This window comes from Carcharodon carcharias, chromosome 11, assembly GCF_017639515.1.
Source record: "Carcharodon carcharias isolate sCarCar2 chromosome 11, sCarCar2.pri, whole genome shotgun sequence".
NCBI lineage: Eukaryota > Metazoa > Chordata > Chondrichthyes > Lamniformes > Lamnidae > Carcharodon > Carcharodon carcharias.
Window position 1 is genome coordinate 51,198,730 of NC_054477.1, and position 16,266 is coordinate 51,214,995.

The window sequence follows — 16,266 nt, forward strand, 5'->3', positions numbered from 1 at the left end:
AATCAAGCAGAGTCAGCATGTCTTCATGAAGGGGAAACCATGCTTGACAAATGTATTAGAATTCTTTGAGGAGGTAACAAGTAGGATAGATAATGGGGAGCCAGAAGATGTAATTATTTAGATTTCCAAAAGGCATTTGATAAGGTACTGCACATAAGGCTACTTGATAAGATAGGAACCCATGGTTTTGGAGCTAGTATATTAGCATGGATAGAGGATTGGCTAACTAATAAAAGACAGAGTTGGAATAAGGGGAACATTTTCGGGATGGAGTGTTACAGGGATCAGTGCTGGGGACACAATTATTTATAATATGACTTGGATGAGGGAAGTGAATGTACAATCGCCAAGTTTTCAGATGGCACAATAGGTAGGAAGGCAAGTGGTGAGAACGACACAAAAAGTCTACAGAGGGCTATAAACAGGTTAAGTGAATGGGCAGAAACTTGACAGGAGGAATATATGTGTGAAAATGTGAGGTTATGCACTTTGGCAGGAAGAATAGCAGAGCTGAATATTATTTAAATTGAGAAAGACTGCCGAAAGCTGTGGCACAGTGGTATTTGGAAGTCCTCGTGCAGAAATCCTAAAAATCGAGCAGTTCACCAGGTAATAGGGAAGGCAAATGAAATGTTGGCCTTTATTTCAAAGGGAATGGAATATAAAAATAGGGAAGTCTTGCTAAAACTATACAAGGCACTAGTTAGACCACACCTGGAATACCGTGAACAGTTTTGGTCCCCTTAACTAAGGAAAAATATATTGGCATTGGAGGCAGTCCAGAGAATGTTCACTAGATTGATCCCGGTTATGGAGAGATTTTCTTATGAGGAGAGGTTGAATAGGTTGGGCCTGTACTTACTGGAGTTTAGAAGAATGAGAGGCGACCTTATTGAAACATATAGATTCTTATGGGGCTTGACAGGGTAGATGCTGAGAGGTTGTTTCCCCTTGTGGGAGAGTCTCAGAATAGAGGGCATAAGGTCGCCCAGAGATGAGGAGGAATTTTTCCTTTCAGAGGGTAGAGAATCTGTGGAATTCTTTACTGCAGAGGGCTGTAGAGGCTGGGTTGTTATGTATATTTGAAGCTGATGGACAGATTTTTAATCAGTAATGGAATCAAGGGTTATGGGGAAAAGGCAGGAAAGTGGTGTTGAGGATTATCAGATCAGCCATGATCTCATTGAACGGCAGAGCAGACTCGATGGGCCAAATGGCCTATTTCCGCTCCTACGTTTTATGGTCTGCATTTAGATGTCGCCCTAGATTTTGCCCACTTTTGACCCTGAAGCAAGAATGCAACCAAATGAATGGTGTCAAACTAAAAATCACATGGTAAAATTGGAGTTGGAAATTGCACAAATTCAGAAAATTCTTTATGATAAATATGCAAAAGATAAACCATTGGAAATTTTAAAAATACTAATAAAATGGCAGGTATAACAAACGTAGGTTAAAATAATCTGTTCACAGCGAACAGGACAAAAACTTGGAACCACTACCAGATACTTTTACCCAAAGCAATGAACAATTAGAATGTGAACACATTTTTGGAGCTGATCTTCTGTTTTTCAATTTGTGTCATCAATGGGCCATTAGAACAGATGTTGACTATATTACATGTCCCTGTTCACAAAAAGAGGACAAGCAGTTTAACAGGCTACTGGGGATTGATCTGTTAATAAACACCTGATAATTATCAGGAAACCTTTAAGGCCAGTATGTATTCTATAATGATAAGCCACTCCAGGTCTGTGAGTCAATTACTTGTTTGCATCCAGGTCATTCTGGCAGTGGACAATCTTGTATCTGGCCAATAACATCCCATCACTAACATTTCAAATTGACTATTTTATTCCCAATATCTCATAGAAACTTAAATTAATTTGTCAAGGGATGGTTTACCCTCAAGTAAAAGTGAAATTTTGTTTTGCTACAGATTTCCATTTAGAATATAAAAACTATTGTGTTTACTTACTGCTATTTCTCTGCAAGCAGACATAGAAATTCCAGTACCTTCTATTTGTTTTAAAGCGTAGTCTTTGTCATCTTTCCTATACAAAATAAAAATAAAAGCAAACAAATTATTGCAGAACAGGTTTACTGTTGGCAAGGACTCAAATGAACAGAAAACACTATATTTTGTGTCCTTATTAAAAGTTAATATTAGAGAGCTACAATTTACTGTACTTAGCATTATTTACAACAATGCTTTATACAAGTAACATTTAACTACAGCTCAAGCTTAGTTTGAGTCACATTTACAGCTGTTAGTTTCTGAATTTGAGTTTCACACTTAGTCATTAAGCCAAGATGAGCGAATAGCAAACGGCAAACTGTTCAATTTATATAGCAAACAGCATTTAGCTGACCTAATTTATTAAGCTACAGGGAATTATGTGGTATGAAACTGCAAACACAACACCTCATCGTATTCCTTTTCTTGATCATCTGTGCGTTCACATTAGGAATGAACCCTCTTCAACCCTGAGCTGGAGCAATGACAGAATAATTCTAAATAATATTGGATACAGAGCCTACAAGCATAGGAAAAATCTAGAGGGTCCAGAATTTTCTCCGACATCACATCACTTAGACAAGTGCAGCAGAATGGGCCTTCTGTCTGCTACCGAATTGCACCCAGACCTCGATTGAGATAGTTAAATAAACATTTTGGACAGGCACTCATTCTGGTTATGCTGCAGCTGGATCACCCAGCTTGGGAAGGAGGAAGTCATAGCCCTCCAACCCCACCAAAATTAATTGCAAAATTTCATGCAACCTACAGCTGCTCCATTAATTGCTATAGAGAAAACAGTTTTTATTTTAATTCTACCCCAGAACCTTAGCAACATTGGACACTCAGGTGAAAGTGATGGGAAATACATCACAGGGTATATTTCACTCATTCACATGGCACATAATACACCTAACCATATGCTTACCAACTAAAAACAAAAATTATGCAGCAAGTACAGTGCTATAACTTTATAAACATTAACCAGTCACATGTACTTTCTTACATCAGTGCTAAACAGATCTTGGTCCCGCAATTTTCCCCTGCTTTTGTGATAAAAATAGCATAATTTGGACAGGCAGGGCAAGACCTGGTTACACAAAAAATACATGGAAGTTTGGAACCATGATCTGCTTCCCATTGATGTAAGCAAGCTAATGCGGTAGGAAAATTCTTGTAGTGCAACTGGGCTGTTGACAATCTCCATGGAGATTTTCTCTAATTCTGTTGTAGCAAGCACATATGAAACATATAGCCTAATTCTAGGATACTTGCATCAAAACACCAAAATAACTTTCCAAAAGTTTTAAAAATACAGGTGGAAAGATCCTTTTGCAATGCCTGGGTTTCAACATTTTGCTGCATCATCCACAGGACTGTACTACGAAGCACGACATAACAATAGTTGTATCAAATTAGACATTAAACATTAGAATAAAAGACAAAAAGTACCAGCTTTAAGTAAAAATAAATCACAACTAATTAAAATGACTAATTTTCCCAATTATATTACCATTATGATTGCTCAACTGTGCGAATGAGTTACCTATGTACTTTTACAGGATATTTTTGCGTATGGATTTAAACTCCTTCCTTCCTCTCCATCCCTTTCCCAACCATATATTTTCTTCATTTCCTGGTATCCACAGGATAAAAAGGGCAAATTATCTGCTCCCAAGTATGGCAACGTTCATAAAAGGATTAATAATTCTCCTCCCAAATTCATTCTCTTCATGTAACCTGCATCATGGGAGAGCTACAACTGCAGAACCAAAAAAATAGACTTTTAATCATGTAACAGCAAGGAGAAATGGTCATATTAGTAGCTTACTTGTTCTATGTGTGCAGCAAAATTTCCAACATGAAGCAGGCAGGCAACCAGCTGGAAATTATGAATTCTTGCTGCAAATTTAAAGATTTCCCTTACAAAAACAAAGAATAGAATCCCCAGCAATTGTTCAAACATTGGATGATGAAACTAATACACAAACAAGAGCAACACTACAAATATGCATGTGTACCCAATAAAGACACAAGCCTCTGAGATACAAATTACCTCCCATAGTATGGTTTTCCTCATATTTTAAAAATTAAGCAAACAAACAAAGTCAATTAGGATGCACACTCTTTTAGAAATCTGCAAACTTATGTTGCTATTTTGGTTAGCTGATCTTATGCTAATCTGCTGCAATTCTGAATCACTGCCAGTTTCTTAACTGGAAGCACCAAGGCACCAAGAGAAAGCATAAGCAATCTAAGGCAAAAATTCACCATAATAATAGCCCCAGTCAGCACAACTGGTAGGATGAGTGTGCTGGTGCAGTGGTGTATTCTTATAACTATCAGTAATAACAAAAGAGATCTAGCCAGCGAGCACTTAAAGGGTAGCATTCATTTGTGTATATGGGATCACTATAATGTCTAAATTTGGTGTTATGTCCATGTGTCCGTCTCTCTAGCTTGAATGTAAGAAAATTTAAATATTCTAATAATAACCAATAAAACATGTGGAAATTTATGTCTTTTCATTTGCTTTCAAAATGTAATTTCTCAAACTCAAAATACTCAGGAGGTGTCTCCATTTATAAGCTATTAATAATTAAAATGTTTCCATTTTCAAATAGCACAAACACAGGTGCTGATGAGACTGTCAGATTTCAAAACTGAACTTTTGTGAAATGGACTCAAATTAGCATGACAAAAGACACTCACTTTTTCTCTGCCTCACAGGTGTCAGTGATATTTCTGTCAACAAAGCACAGATGATAATCAGAAGATTTCTCTTTGCTCCAAAATTCAACTATTTTTTTTTTAACCTTGAAAAATTAACTTAAGCTGAGGAAAGACAATACCTCTCAGTTTAATAAGCTAACTGAAGTTTACAAAGCAAAGGTTAGAAACAGGTGTACACTCAATCTTTCTTCTCTCTATCTTCCTCAACACACTCATAAATATATGCCTCTCCTTTGAAATAAAGCAAATTAGTATAAACTATCTGAAAAATATCTCTAATTTTCTTCAAGATATTTGAGAACTATGCAGAAACTGTGAGAAGCTAAAAAAAAATTCCTGCACTTGAGCAGACTAATTCTACTGATGCATTCACAGAAATTGGGTAAACTCAACTAGGCTGAGTTTGTTTAGCCAAGAGTTATAAAGAAAAATCAAGTTCAAGCTCAAGTTCCAGATTTTGGGAGAGGCAGGTCCAGGAAATATTCACAGAAGTTTTCAACTGATAAAGTCCCAATACTTACTTGGAATAATGATAAAAACCAAGACTGGCTTCTTCCAACAGAGTTTTATTTTTGGTGCATAAAACTCTCCAGAGAACTTATCTCACCTGTTTTCTCTTTTCTACATTGAAATGGGTACTTAGCTAGTTCACTGATAATTACCAATTGAACTTATAAGTTAACTGTTTCCTTCCCCAAAATCAAGAATTTTAATATTTTTGGACATACATTAAATATCTAAAAAATTATCACAGTCCAGGTGAACACTTTGCTCCAGATGCAAATGGCTTGAAAATGCTGGATACTACAGCAGCCCAAAATTGACAAGTACTTTTCAAACTCACTGACCAAACTGAATTCTGATTTAAGCTTCCAATTAATTAGATCATGCAGCCTCAAAACGACACAGTTCCATCTCAGTAGTGTTATACGTTACATCATGGTTAAAAAAATACATTCAGTTCCAAAAAAAATTGAATAATGACAAAGTGTACAGGTCTAGGTCTATTATTACAGATTCAGTGTGCCACACACTTCCTGCTCTTAAATCAAGGTTGAGTTGTGCTTTTATGTCAACATTCATTTGTAAACCTTCCTATATAAAATGTTGCTACATGTTAATGCTCTGGTCATTAAATAGCACTAACACACAAATCTCAGTTTCTTAAGTCTGTCTAATTTCATTAGTGATTCAGAAAAAAGTTTTAGAATTTTTTTTCTCCTATTTCTCAGATGATTATGGTTTTTTTTTGTTTTGTTTTAAAAACCAAATAAATAGGCACGTACCCTACCATTTTTAGTTGCCTCATTTGGAGCTAAGGCCTACTGATTCCCAGCCTACCAGTACCATGGCTGACCTAGTGCTCAATCCATACTGTGACCCCACTATAGTATTAAGGTACAATAATCTGTTTGTAGAGCATTTGAACTATAGGAGTACATATTGACTGCTTAAATATATCAACAAATGAAAAGGCTCTGTTAGTTTATGTGGCTTTTAATTTTTTTTAAACTTAGTGAGAGTTCAGAAGGCTAGTTGCCTGCCTGGTGCTGGGGCTCAGGACATCTGCTCAGGGCTGGAGAGGAACTTGCAGTGGGAGGGAGAGGATCCAGGTGTCGTGGTCCCTGTATGTGCCAATGATATAGGCAGGACAAAGAAGAAGGTTCTGCATAGGCAGTAGAGAAGCTAGGTACCAAATTAAGAAGCAGAACCTCAAAGGTAATAATCTCTGGATTATTATCCGAGCCATGTACAAAATGGCATAAGGCAAATAAGATTATAGAGATGAATATGTAGCTCAAAGACTGGTGTGGGGAAGTGGGTTCAGTTCATGGCACCAGTACTGGGGAAAGTGAGGGCTGTACTGTTGGCACAGTCTACACCTGATTCATGCTGCGATGAGTGCCCATGCAAATCGCATAACTAGAGAAATACGGTGGGCTTTAAACTAAATGGGGGCATTGAGGAACACGGTTGGGTAGCAAATCAAGGGGTAGATTCAAGGCAGGAGATAACAGTAATAGGGGAAATGAGGGTCATAGAATAGCAGGAAGACACAGAGAGATAATACCTAAGAATACACCAATAGTAAAGACTAGATGTTACAAAGATAACAAAAAGACAAACTAAAGGCTTTATATCTGAATGTGCATAGCATTCATTAAGTAAATTAACTGATAGCGCACATTGAAGTAAATAAATGTGATCTAATAGTGATTACAGAGATGTGGCTGCGGGATGACATTGATATTGAGGGACATATGACATTCAAGAAGGATAGGGAGCTAGATAAAGGTGGAGGGGTGGCACTGTTGATCAAGGATAGTAATGGTGCAATATAGAGATGACCTTGGTTCAGGAGATCAGGATGTAGAATTGGTTTGGGTGGAGATGAGGAATAGTAGGGGAAAGAAGTCACTTGTGGGAATGGTCTACAGGCCCCCTAACGGTAACCACAATGTAGGACAAAGTTTACAAAAAGAAATATTGAGTCTGTATGATAAGGGCACGGTAATAATCATGCATGATTTTAATCTACATATAAACTGGAAAAATCAAGATTGGCAGTAGTATCCTAGATGAGGAGTTCATAGTTTCTTTCAGCAACACATTCTGGAACCAACCAGAGAGCAGGTTATATTAAACTTGGTATTGTATAATGTGACAGGATTAATTAATGACCTCACTGCACCCTTAGGTAGCAGTGACCACAATATGATTGAACTTTACATCCAGTATGAAAGGGAGAAGAGTGGGTCTAAGGCTAGTATTTTAAACTTAAAGCAGGGCAACTATGTGGGCATGAAAGCTGAGGTAACTGCAGTAAACTGGGACACTAGGCTAGGGGATAGGTCAATAGAGAAGCAGTGGCAGACATTTAAGGGGATTCTCAGAATACTCAAAAAAAAAGTACTCCTACAATAAACAAAAATTATAAAAGAGGAAGGCCCGTCATCCGTGGTTTACTAAAGAAATTAAGGAAAGCATCAAACTTAAGGAAAAAGTATAACTGCATAAAGATCAGTGGCAGGTCAGATGATTGGTCAGAATATAAAGAATGGCAGAGAAAGACTAAAAGGTTAATCAGGAGAAAGAAATTAGAGTACGAGAGGAAGCTAGCTAGAAATATAAAAATGGATAACAAGAGTTTCCACAAGTATTTTGAAAGGAAAAGAGTAAGTAAAGTGAGTGGTAGTCCTGTAGATAGCGAGGATGGGGAGTTAATAGTAGATAAGGAAATGGCAAATGAAATGAACAAATATTTTGCTTCTGTCTTCACTATAGAGGATAAAAAAACATTCCAGTAATAGTTGTAAAATGAGATGTGGAAGGGAGGGGGGAGCTTGGTGAAATTACAAATCACTAGAGAAGCGGTGCTGAGCAAACTGATGGAGCTGTGGGCTGAAAAGTCTCAGGTCCTGATGGACTTCATCCGAGGGCATGAAAAGAGGTGGCTAATGAGGTAGTAGAGGCATTGGTGTTAATTTTCCAAAATCGCTAGATTCTGGAATGGGTCCATCAGACTGGAAAGTAATAAATATAACCCCTCTATTCAAGAAGGGAGGAAGGCAGAAACCAGGAAACTAGAGGCCAGTTAGTTTCACATCTGTGTGGGGAAGATGTCAACTCGTTCAATAAGGAAGTTATAGCTGGGCACTTAGAAAAACTCCAAGTAATTGCAAAGAATCAGCATGGTTTTGTGAAAGGGAAATCACATTTAACCAATTTATTGGAATTCTTTGAAGGAGTAACATGCACTGTGGGTAAAGGGGAGCCTGTAGACATACTGTACTTGGATTTCCTGAAGACATTTCAAAAGGTGTCACATCAAAGGTTATTGTGGAAAATAGAAGCTCATTGTGTAGGGGGCATTAGCATGGATAGAAGATTGACTGGCTGGCAGAAAACAGAGAATATGCACAAATGGGTCTTTTTCTGATTAGCAGGTGACGAGTGGGGTCCCGCAGGTGTCTGTGCTGGGGCGCCAACTTTTTACAATTTATAACAATTTATATCAGACTAAGATGAGATGTATGAAGGTAGTTAAATTTGCAGATGACACAAAGATAGGTAGGAAAGTATGTTGTGAAGAAGATATAAGGAGATTGCAGATGGATATGGATACGTGGAGTGAGTGGGCATATGGAGTAAAATGTGGGAAAATGTGAAGTTGTTCACTTTAGCGGAAAGAATAAAAAAGCACAGTATTACTTAAACGGAGAACGGCTACAGAGTTCCAAGGTGCAGAGGAATCTGTTCTAGTGCATGAAAGACAAAAGGTTAGTATGCAGGTACAGCAAGTACCTAAGAAGGCTAATGGATCCTTTATTATGAAAGGAATTGAACATAAAGGTAAGGATGTTGTGCTTCAATTATAAAGGGCATCGGCGAGACCGTATCACGAATACTGTGCGCAGTTTTGGTCTCCTTATTTAAGGAAGGATGTAAATGTGTTGGAGGTGGTTCAGAGGTGGTTTACTAAATTGATACCCGGAATGAGCAGGTTGTCTTATGAGGAAAGGTTAGACTGACTGGGCTTGTTGCCACTGGAGTTTAGAAGAGTGAGGGGTGACTTGATTGAAGTATATAAGATCCTGAACAATATTGACAAGGCGGACATGGAAAAGATGTTTACTCTTGTGGGTGAGTCCAGAACAAGGGGTTACCCTTTTAGGACAGAGATGAGGAGTAATTTTTTCTCCCAGAGAGTTGTGCAACTTTGGATCTCTCTGTCTCAGAAGGTGGTGGAGGTGGGGTCATTGAATGTTTTTAAGGTAGAGGTAGATAGATTCTTGATAGGCAAAGGAATCAAAGGTTATTGGGAGTAATGGTAATGTGGAATTCCAAACACAAACAGATCAGCCATGATCAGGCTCAAGGGGACGAATGGCCTATTTCTGCTCCTATTTCATATGTTTGTATATTTATATTCATCAATTGATAAACACTCATGGTGGATGGAATGTTAACTCCCAATAAAACTGGTAGCAAAGGGAGAAGGAAATATTTCTTTATGATACCAGCTACTTGGTTCATTTATTGATGTTTTTCAGTTTCCCTCTATTGCATCAATTTATTAAGTCACTCATGCCCGCTGCTACAGCAATTTATTGATTTGGACCCAATGATCCATTTGTTCTGTGATGTGGCCCTTAATCCATCATTCAATTATGCCTCTGACTTCACCTTGAACTTGTTACTGCCCCCCTTTATCTTTTTCTTTTTGCACCCACTGCCCCATTAATTTATTCATTTGTAGCACCAGGCACAAGTGAGTGTAGAAATTGGAAGATGAAGCAGATGAATGCATGGCTGGAAGGATGGTGCAGTATGGAGGGCTTTAGATTCTAGGGACATTGGGATTGGCTCTGGGGAAGATGGGACAAGTACAGGCCGGACAGGTTGCACCTAAATAGAGCCAAGACAGAGTTCTTTGCTAGGCATATTGCTAGTGCTATTGGGGAGGATTTAAACTAACGAAGCAGGGGTGTGGGAACAAAGAGATAATATCAGAAGAATACTAAGGTGCACAAAATATTGGGAGAGAAAGATAACACTTGAATAAGGAATAATAAGTTAATAGATGGGGTCAGAGTAAAGGAGAAACTAATAAAGTCTAAATTAGATAAAAGCAAAATACTGCAGATGTTGGAAATCTGAAACAAAAATAAAAATATCTGGAAAAACTCAGCAGGTCTGACAGCATCTGCAGAGAGGAATTCAGTTAACGTTTCAAGTCTGTATGACTCTTCATCATATCTGAGGAAATATAGAAATTAGGTGAAATATAAGCTGGTTGAGGGGGGTAGAACAGGTAGAGCTGGATAGAAGGCCAGTGATAGGTGGAGGCAAAGAAGAGATTGCCAAAGATGTCATAGACAAAAGGACAAAGGGGTGTTGACGGTGATTATATTAGCTAAGGAATGTGCTAATGGTAACATTTAAGATAGAAAGCAGGACGAGTAAGTGACAGATTGCCCTACTGGAGGTGGAGTGGGGGGAGGGATCGAAATAGGCTAAAAGGTGGAGATGAAACAATGAATGGAAATATATTTAAAAATAATGGAAATAGGTGGGAAAACAAAAAAATATTTTAAAAATTAGATATTATTGGAAAAAGGAGGATCGGAAAGGGGGTGGGGATGGAGGAGAGAGTTCATGACCTGAAGCTGTTGAACTCGATGTTAAGTCCGAAAGGCTGTAAAGTGCCTAGTCGGAAGATGAGGTGCTTTTCCTCCGGTTTGCATTGAACTTCACTGCAACATTGTAGCAGGCCAAGGACGGACAAGTGGGCATGAGAGCATGGTGGAGTGTTCAAATGGCAAGCGACAGGGAGGTCTGGGTCATGCTTGCGGACAGACCGAAGGTGTTCTGCAAAGCGGTCACCCAGTCTGCGTTTGGTCTCTCCAATGTAGAGGAGACCGCATTGGGAGCAGCGAATGCAATAGACTAAATTGAGGGAAGTGCAAGTGATGTGCTGCTTCACTTGAAAGGAGTGTTTGGGCGCTTGGACGGCGAGGAGGGGGGACGTAAAGGAGCAGGTGTTGCATCCTCTGCGGTTGCATGGGAAGGTGCCTTGGGAGGGGGTTGAGGTGTAGGGGGCGATGGAGGAGTGAACCAGGATGTCCCGGAAGGAACGATCCCTGCGGAATGCCGCCGGGTGGGTGAAGGGAAGATGTGTTTGGTGGTGGCATCATGCTGGTGTTGGTGGAAATGGCGGAGGATGATCCTTTGAATACGGAAGCTGGTGGGGTGATAAGTGAGGACAAAGGAGACCCTATCATAGTTCTGGGAGGGAGAGGAAGGTGTGAGGGCAGATGCGCGGGAGATGGGCCGGACACGGTTGAGGGCCCGGTCAACCACCATGGGTGGAAAACCTCAGTTAAAGAAGAAAGAAGACATGTCAGAGGAACTGTTTTTGAAAGTGGCGACGGAGGCGAAGGAAATGAGAGAATGGGATGGAATCCTTACAGGAAGCGGGGTGTGAGGAGCTGTAGTCAAGGTAGCTGTGGGAGTCGGTTGGCTTGTAATGAATATTGGTGGACAGTCTGTCACCAGAAATTGAGACAGAGAGGTCAAGGAAGGGAAGGGAAGTGTCAGAGATGGACCATGTGAAAATGATGATAGGGTAATAACTGGAAGCAAAATTAATAAATTTTTCCAGATCCAGATGAGAGCATGAAGTGGCACTGAAGCAGTCTTCGATGTACCGGAGAAAGAGTTGTGGGAGGGGGCCTGAGTAGGACTGGAACAAGGAATGTTCTACATACCCCATAAAGAGACAGGCATAATGGGGGCCTATGCGGGTACCCATAGCCACACCTTTTATTTGGAGGAAGTGAGACAACTATAAGGAGAAATTGTTCAGTGAGAGAACAAGTTCAGCCAGAAGGAGGAGAGTAGTGGTGGATGGGGATTGTTCGTGCCTCTGTTTGAGAAAGAAGCGGAGAGCCCTCAGACCATCCCAGTGGGGAATGGAGGTGTAGAGGGATTGGACATCCATGGTGAAGAGGAAGCGGTTGGGGCCAGGGAACTGGAAATTGTTGATATGATGTAGGGCATCAGAGGAATCGCGGATGTAGGTGGGAAGAGACTGGACAAGGGGAGAGAGAATGAAGTCAAGATAGCAAGAAATGAGTTCCGTGGGGCAGGAACAGGCTGACACAATCGGTCTGCCGGGACAGTTCTGTTTGTGGATTTTGGGGAGGAGGTAGAAGCGGGTTGTCCGAGGTTGGGAGACTATGAGGTTGGAAGCTGTGGAGGGAAGATCTCCAGAGGAGATGAGGTCAGTGACAGTCCTGGAAACAATGGCTTGATGTTCAGTGGTAGGGTCACAGTTCAGGGGGAGATAGGAGGAAGTGTCTGCAAGTCTAAATTAGGGTTACTGTGAATGAATGGAGTGCGGTAAATAAATTGGTGAGTTACAGGCACAGATTGTCGTATGGGAATATGATGCTGTGGCTATAACAGAGATCCAGCTCAAAGAAGGGGAGGGCTAGGTGTTAAATATTCCTGGATACAAGGCGTTCAGGAAAGATAGGAACGGGAGAAAGAGGGAAGGCTGCCAGAATTGATTTTTTTTTTATTCATTCACAGGAGGTGGGCTTCGCTGGCTGGGCCAGCATTATTGCCCAACCCTAGCTGCCCTTGATAAGGTGGTGGTGAGCTGCCCTCTTGAACTGCTGCAGTCCATGTGGTGTAGGTACACACACAATGCTGTTAGGAAGGGAGTTCCAGGATTTTGACCCAGTGACAGTGAAGGAACGGCAATATATTTCCAAGTTAGGATGGTGAGTGACTTTGAAGGAAACTTCCAGATGGTGGTGTTCCCATCTATCTGCTGTCTTTGTCCTTCTGGATGGTAGTGGTCATGGGTTTGGAAGATGCTGTCAAAGGAGCCTTGGTGAATTCCTGCAGCGTATCTTGTAGATGGTACACACTGCTGCTACTGTACGTCGGTGGTGGAGGGAGTGAATGTTTGTGGATGTGGTACCTATCAAGCAATCCGCTTTGTCCTGGATAGTGTTAAGCTTCTTGAGTGTTGTGGGAGCTGCACTCATCCAGGCATGTGCGGAGTGTTCCATCACACTCTTGACCTGTGCCTTGTTGATGGTGGACAAGCTTTGGGAAGTCAGGCGGTGAGTTACTCATCGCATGATTCCTAGCCTCTGACCTGCTCTTGTAGCCACAGTATTTATATGGCTAGTCCAGTTCAGTTTCTGGTCAATGGTAACCCCCAGGATGATGATAGCAAGGGAATTAATGAGAGCATTGCAGTGCTGGAGAAAGAGAAGTCCCTGGGCGGGGGTGGGTGGTGCCAAGGACAGAATCTAATTGGCTAGAGCTAAGGGACAAAAATGGTACAATTACACTGCTCGGTGTAGTCTAATTGGCCACCAATCAGTGGTAAGGATGTAGAGGAGCAAATTTGCAAGGAAATTACAGAGTTCAAAAAATTATCAAGTAGTTATAATGGGGGCCTTTCATTATCCAAATATACACTCGGCAATAGTAGTAGGGTAATGACAGAGAGGAGCAAGAGTTCCTAAAGCGTGTTCAGAAAATTTTTCTACAACACTGTTTCCAGTCCAATGATAAAGGAGACACAGCTAGACCTAGTTCTTTGGAATGAGGTGAGCCAAGTGGATCAAGTGTCAGTAGGAGAACATTTAGGGGACAGTGATCACTGTATCATAAGGTTTTGGCCGGCTATGGAAAAGGACAAAGAACAATCCAGGGTAAGAAAAATGAACTGGAGAAAAGGCAACTGCAATGGGCTAAGAACCAATCTGGGCCAAATAAATTGGAGTCTAAGGTTAGCAGGAAAAGCAGCAACTGAACAATGGGCTCCCATCAAAGAGAGAGAGAGAGAGTTCAGGCACAGTTAAGGTATATCCCCTTGAAAGGGAAAGGCAAGGCAAATCAAGCCAGAGCTCTCTGATGGACAAAAGAGACAGAAATAGAAATTAAGATGAAAAATAAAAAGTGTACTTATGACCAGACGTCAGGTCGAGAATACAGTTCATAACCAAGCTGACTATAGAAGGTTCAGAGGGAGGTGAAAAAATAAGCGAAGCAAAGAGCAAGTAAGGGAGTAGCAGCCAATATAAGAGGTAATCCCCACGTCTTCTATCAACATATAAATAGTAAAACAATTGGAAAGGGAGTAGTAGGGCTGATCAGAGATCATAAAGAGGATTTATGCATGGAGGCAAGGGGCATAGCTGAGGTATTAAATGAACGCTTCGCATCCATCTTTACCAAGGAAAAAGATGCTACACAGGCCATGGTGAAAGGAGGTATTTCAGACACGAAGAAAGTTTAAAATTGATAAGGAGGCGGTATTGGATAAGCTGCTTGTACTTAAAAGTTGAAAAGGCACCAGGACCCAATGAGATGCATCCAAGGATAATGAGTGAAGTAAGAGTGGAAATTGCAGCAGCCCCATCATTTTCCAGTCTTCCTTAAACTCGGGAGTGGTGCCAGTGGACTGGTGAATTATAAACGTTACACCTTTGTTCAAAAAAGGATATAAAGGTAAGCCCAGCAATGATAAGTCAGTCAGTTTAACTTCAGTTGTGGGGAAACCTCTATATTTTCTTTGCTTATAGAAAAGCATTTCTTCTCAGCTGGCAAGTCAATTCAAAGGTGATCAGACAATTTTTCAGTTTGCTTTTTAGTGATTTGAATTGAAATAAAGATTAAATTGAAAACAAATGTAAAAGGAACAAATAACAGACAGGTGATTTACAAAAATCACAGAATCCAATCCCTGAAATACTATTAAAAATTCAAGAACACCATGCAGTAAATTAATTGATTCAGTCACTTTAGATCAGTAAGAACATAAGATATAAGAATAGGACATTCAGTCCTTCAAGCTAGCTCCACCATTAAATACCATCCTGGCTGATCTTCTATCTCAATCCACCTTCCCACACTACATCCATATCCCTTAATCTCAAGTATTCAAAAATACTATTGAGCCCTTTCTTGAATATACTCAATGACTTAGTACCCAGAATGGCAATACTGTATATTGTACACAACATGGTATAACATTCTTTTTACAATAAAGAATGAAAAGTGTTTAAAATGTTCAAATGCTTAAAGGAATATTTCCTACTTAGTGGGGACAAGTTTTCTTGTTAGCACAGGGGCAGGATTCTGTGGTCTTTGGAAAGCCACATCTCATCTGGACACGAGTGCTTTCTGTTAAATAAAACAGGGCTTCTCTTCCCAGTGTAACTTGAAAAGATTTTAAAACCCACAAGACGATGGAGGATATATAACCATAAAATGATGAGCGCAGGAGGTGGCCATTCAGCCTATCATGCCTATGGCAACTCCTCGAAAGAGCTATCCAATTGGTTCCACTTCCCTGCTCTTTCCCATAGCCCTGTAATTATTTCCCCTTCAAATATTTATGCAATTCTCTTTTGAATGTCACTTTTGAAACTGCTTTCACCATCATTTCAGGCAGTGCCTTCCAGGTCACTACAACTCACTGTATGAAACAAAGTTTTCTCAGGTTGTCTCTGGTTCTTCTACCAATCACATCTCCTCTGGTACTGACCCGCTGCCCTGGTAATAATTTTTCCTTATTTACTCTTTTTCAGGAGATTTCTTCTGCACCTTCTCAAAGCTCTCGATATCCTTCCTAGAGGGCGGTGCCCAGAATTGAACATAATACTCAAGATGAGGCCTAACCGATGTTTTTAAAAAAACCTTGTAACTTGCTTGTTTTTGTATTCTATGCCTCATTTAATAAAGCCAAGGACCCCAACTGCTTTTCTTAAACAGCTTCTCAACTTGTCCTGCCACCTTCAAAAATCTGTGAACAATACAACCCCAGGGCTCTCAATTCTTGTGCCCCTTTTAGAATTGTACCATTTACTTCATAGTGTCTTCTCCACATTTTTTCAACCAAACTACAATCACTTCGAGCTTCTGAGTTAAACATCACCTACAGTAAGGCCGCGCTTTGCATTCCTGAAAATCACGATTTTAAGTGA

The 16,266-nt window shown here is 40.2% G+C and overlaps 1 protein-coding gene across 4 annotated transcripts in view; it reads right to left on the reverse strand.

Annotated features, from left to right (window-relative positions):
• Nucleotides 1–16,266, reverse strand: part of cdk8 (cyclin-dependent kinase 8) — a 196,276-nt gene that overhangs the window by 95,838 nt on the left and 84,172 nt on the right. For 3 of the 4 annotated variants that reach the window (XM_041199695.1, XM_041199694.1, XM_041199693.1), the window contains exon 2: nucleotides 1,979–2,054. In XM_041199695.1, coding sequence (XP_041055629.1) covers nucleotides 1,979–2,054 — 76 coding nt within the window. The remainder of the gene's footprint in view (nucleotides 1–1,978; nucleotides 2,055–16,266) is intronic. The other variant, XM_041199696.1, reaches the window with a different exon arrangement.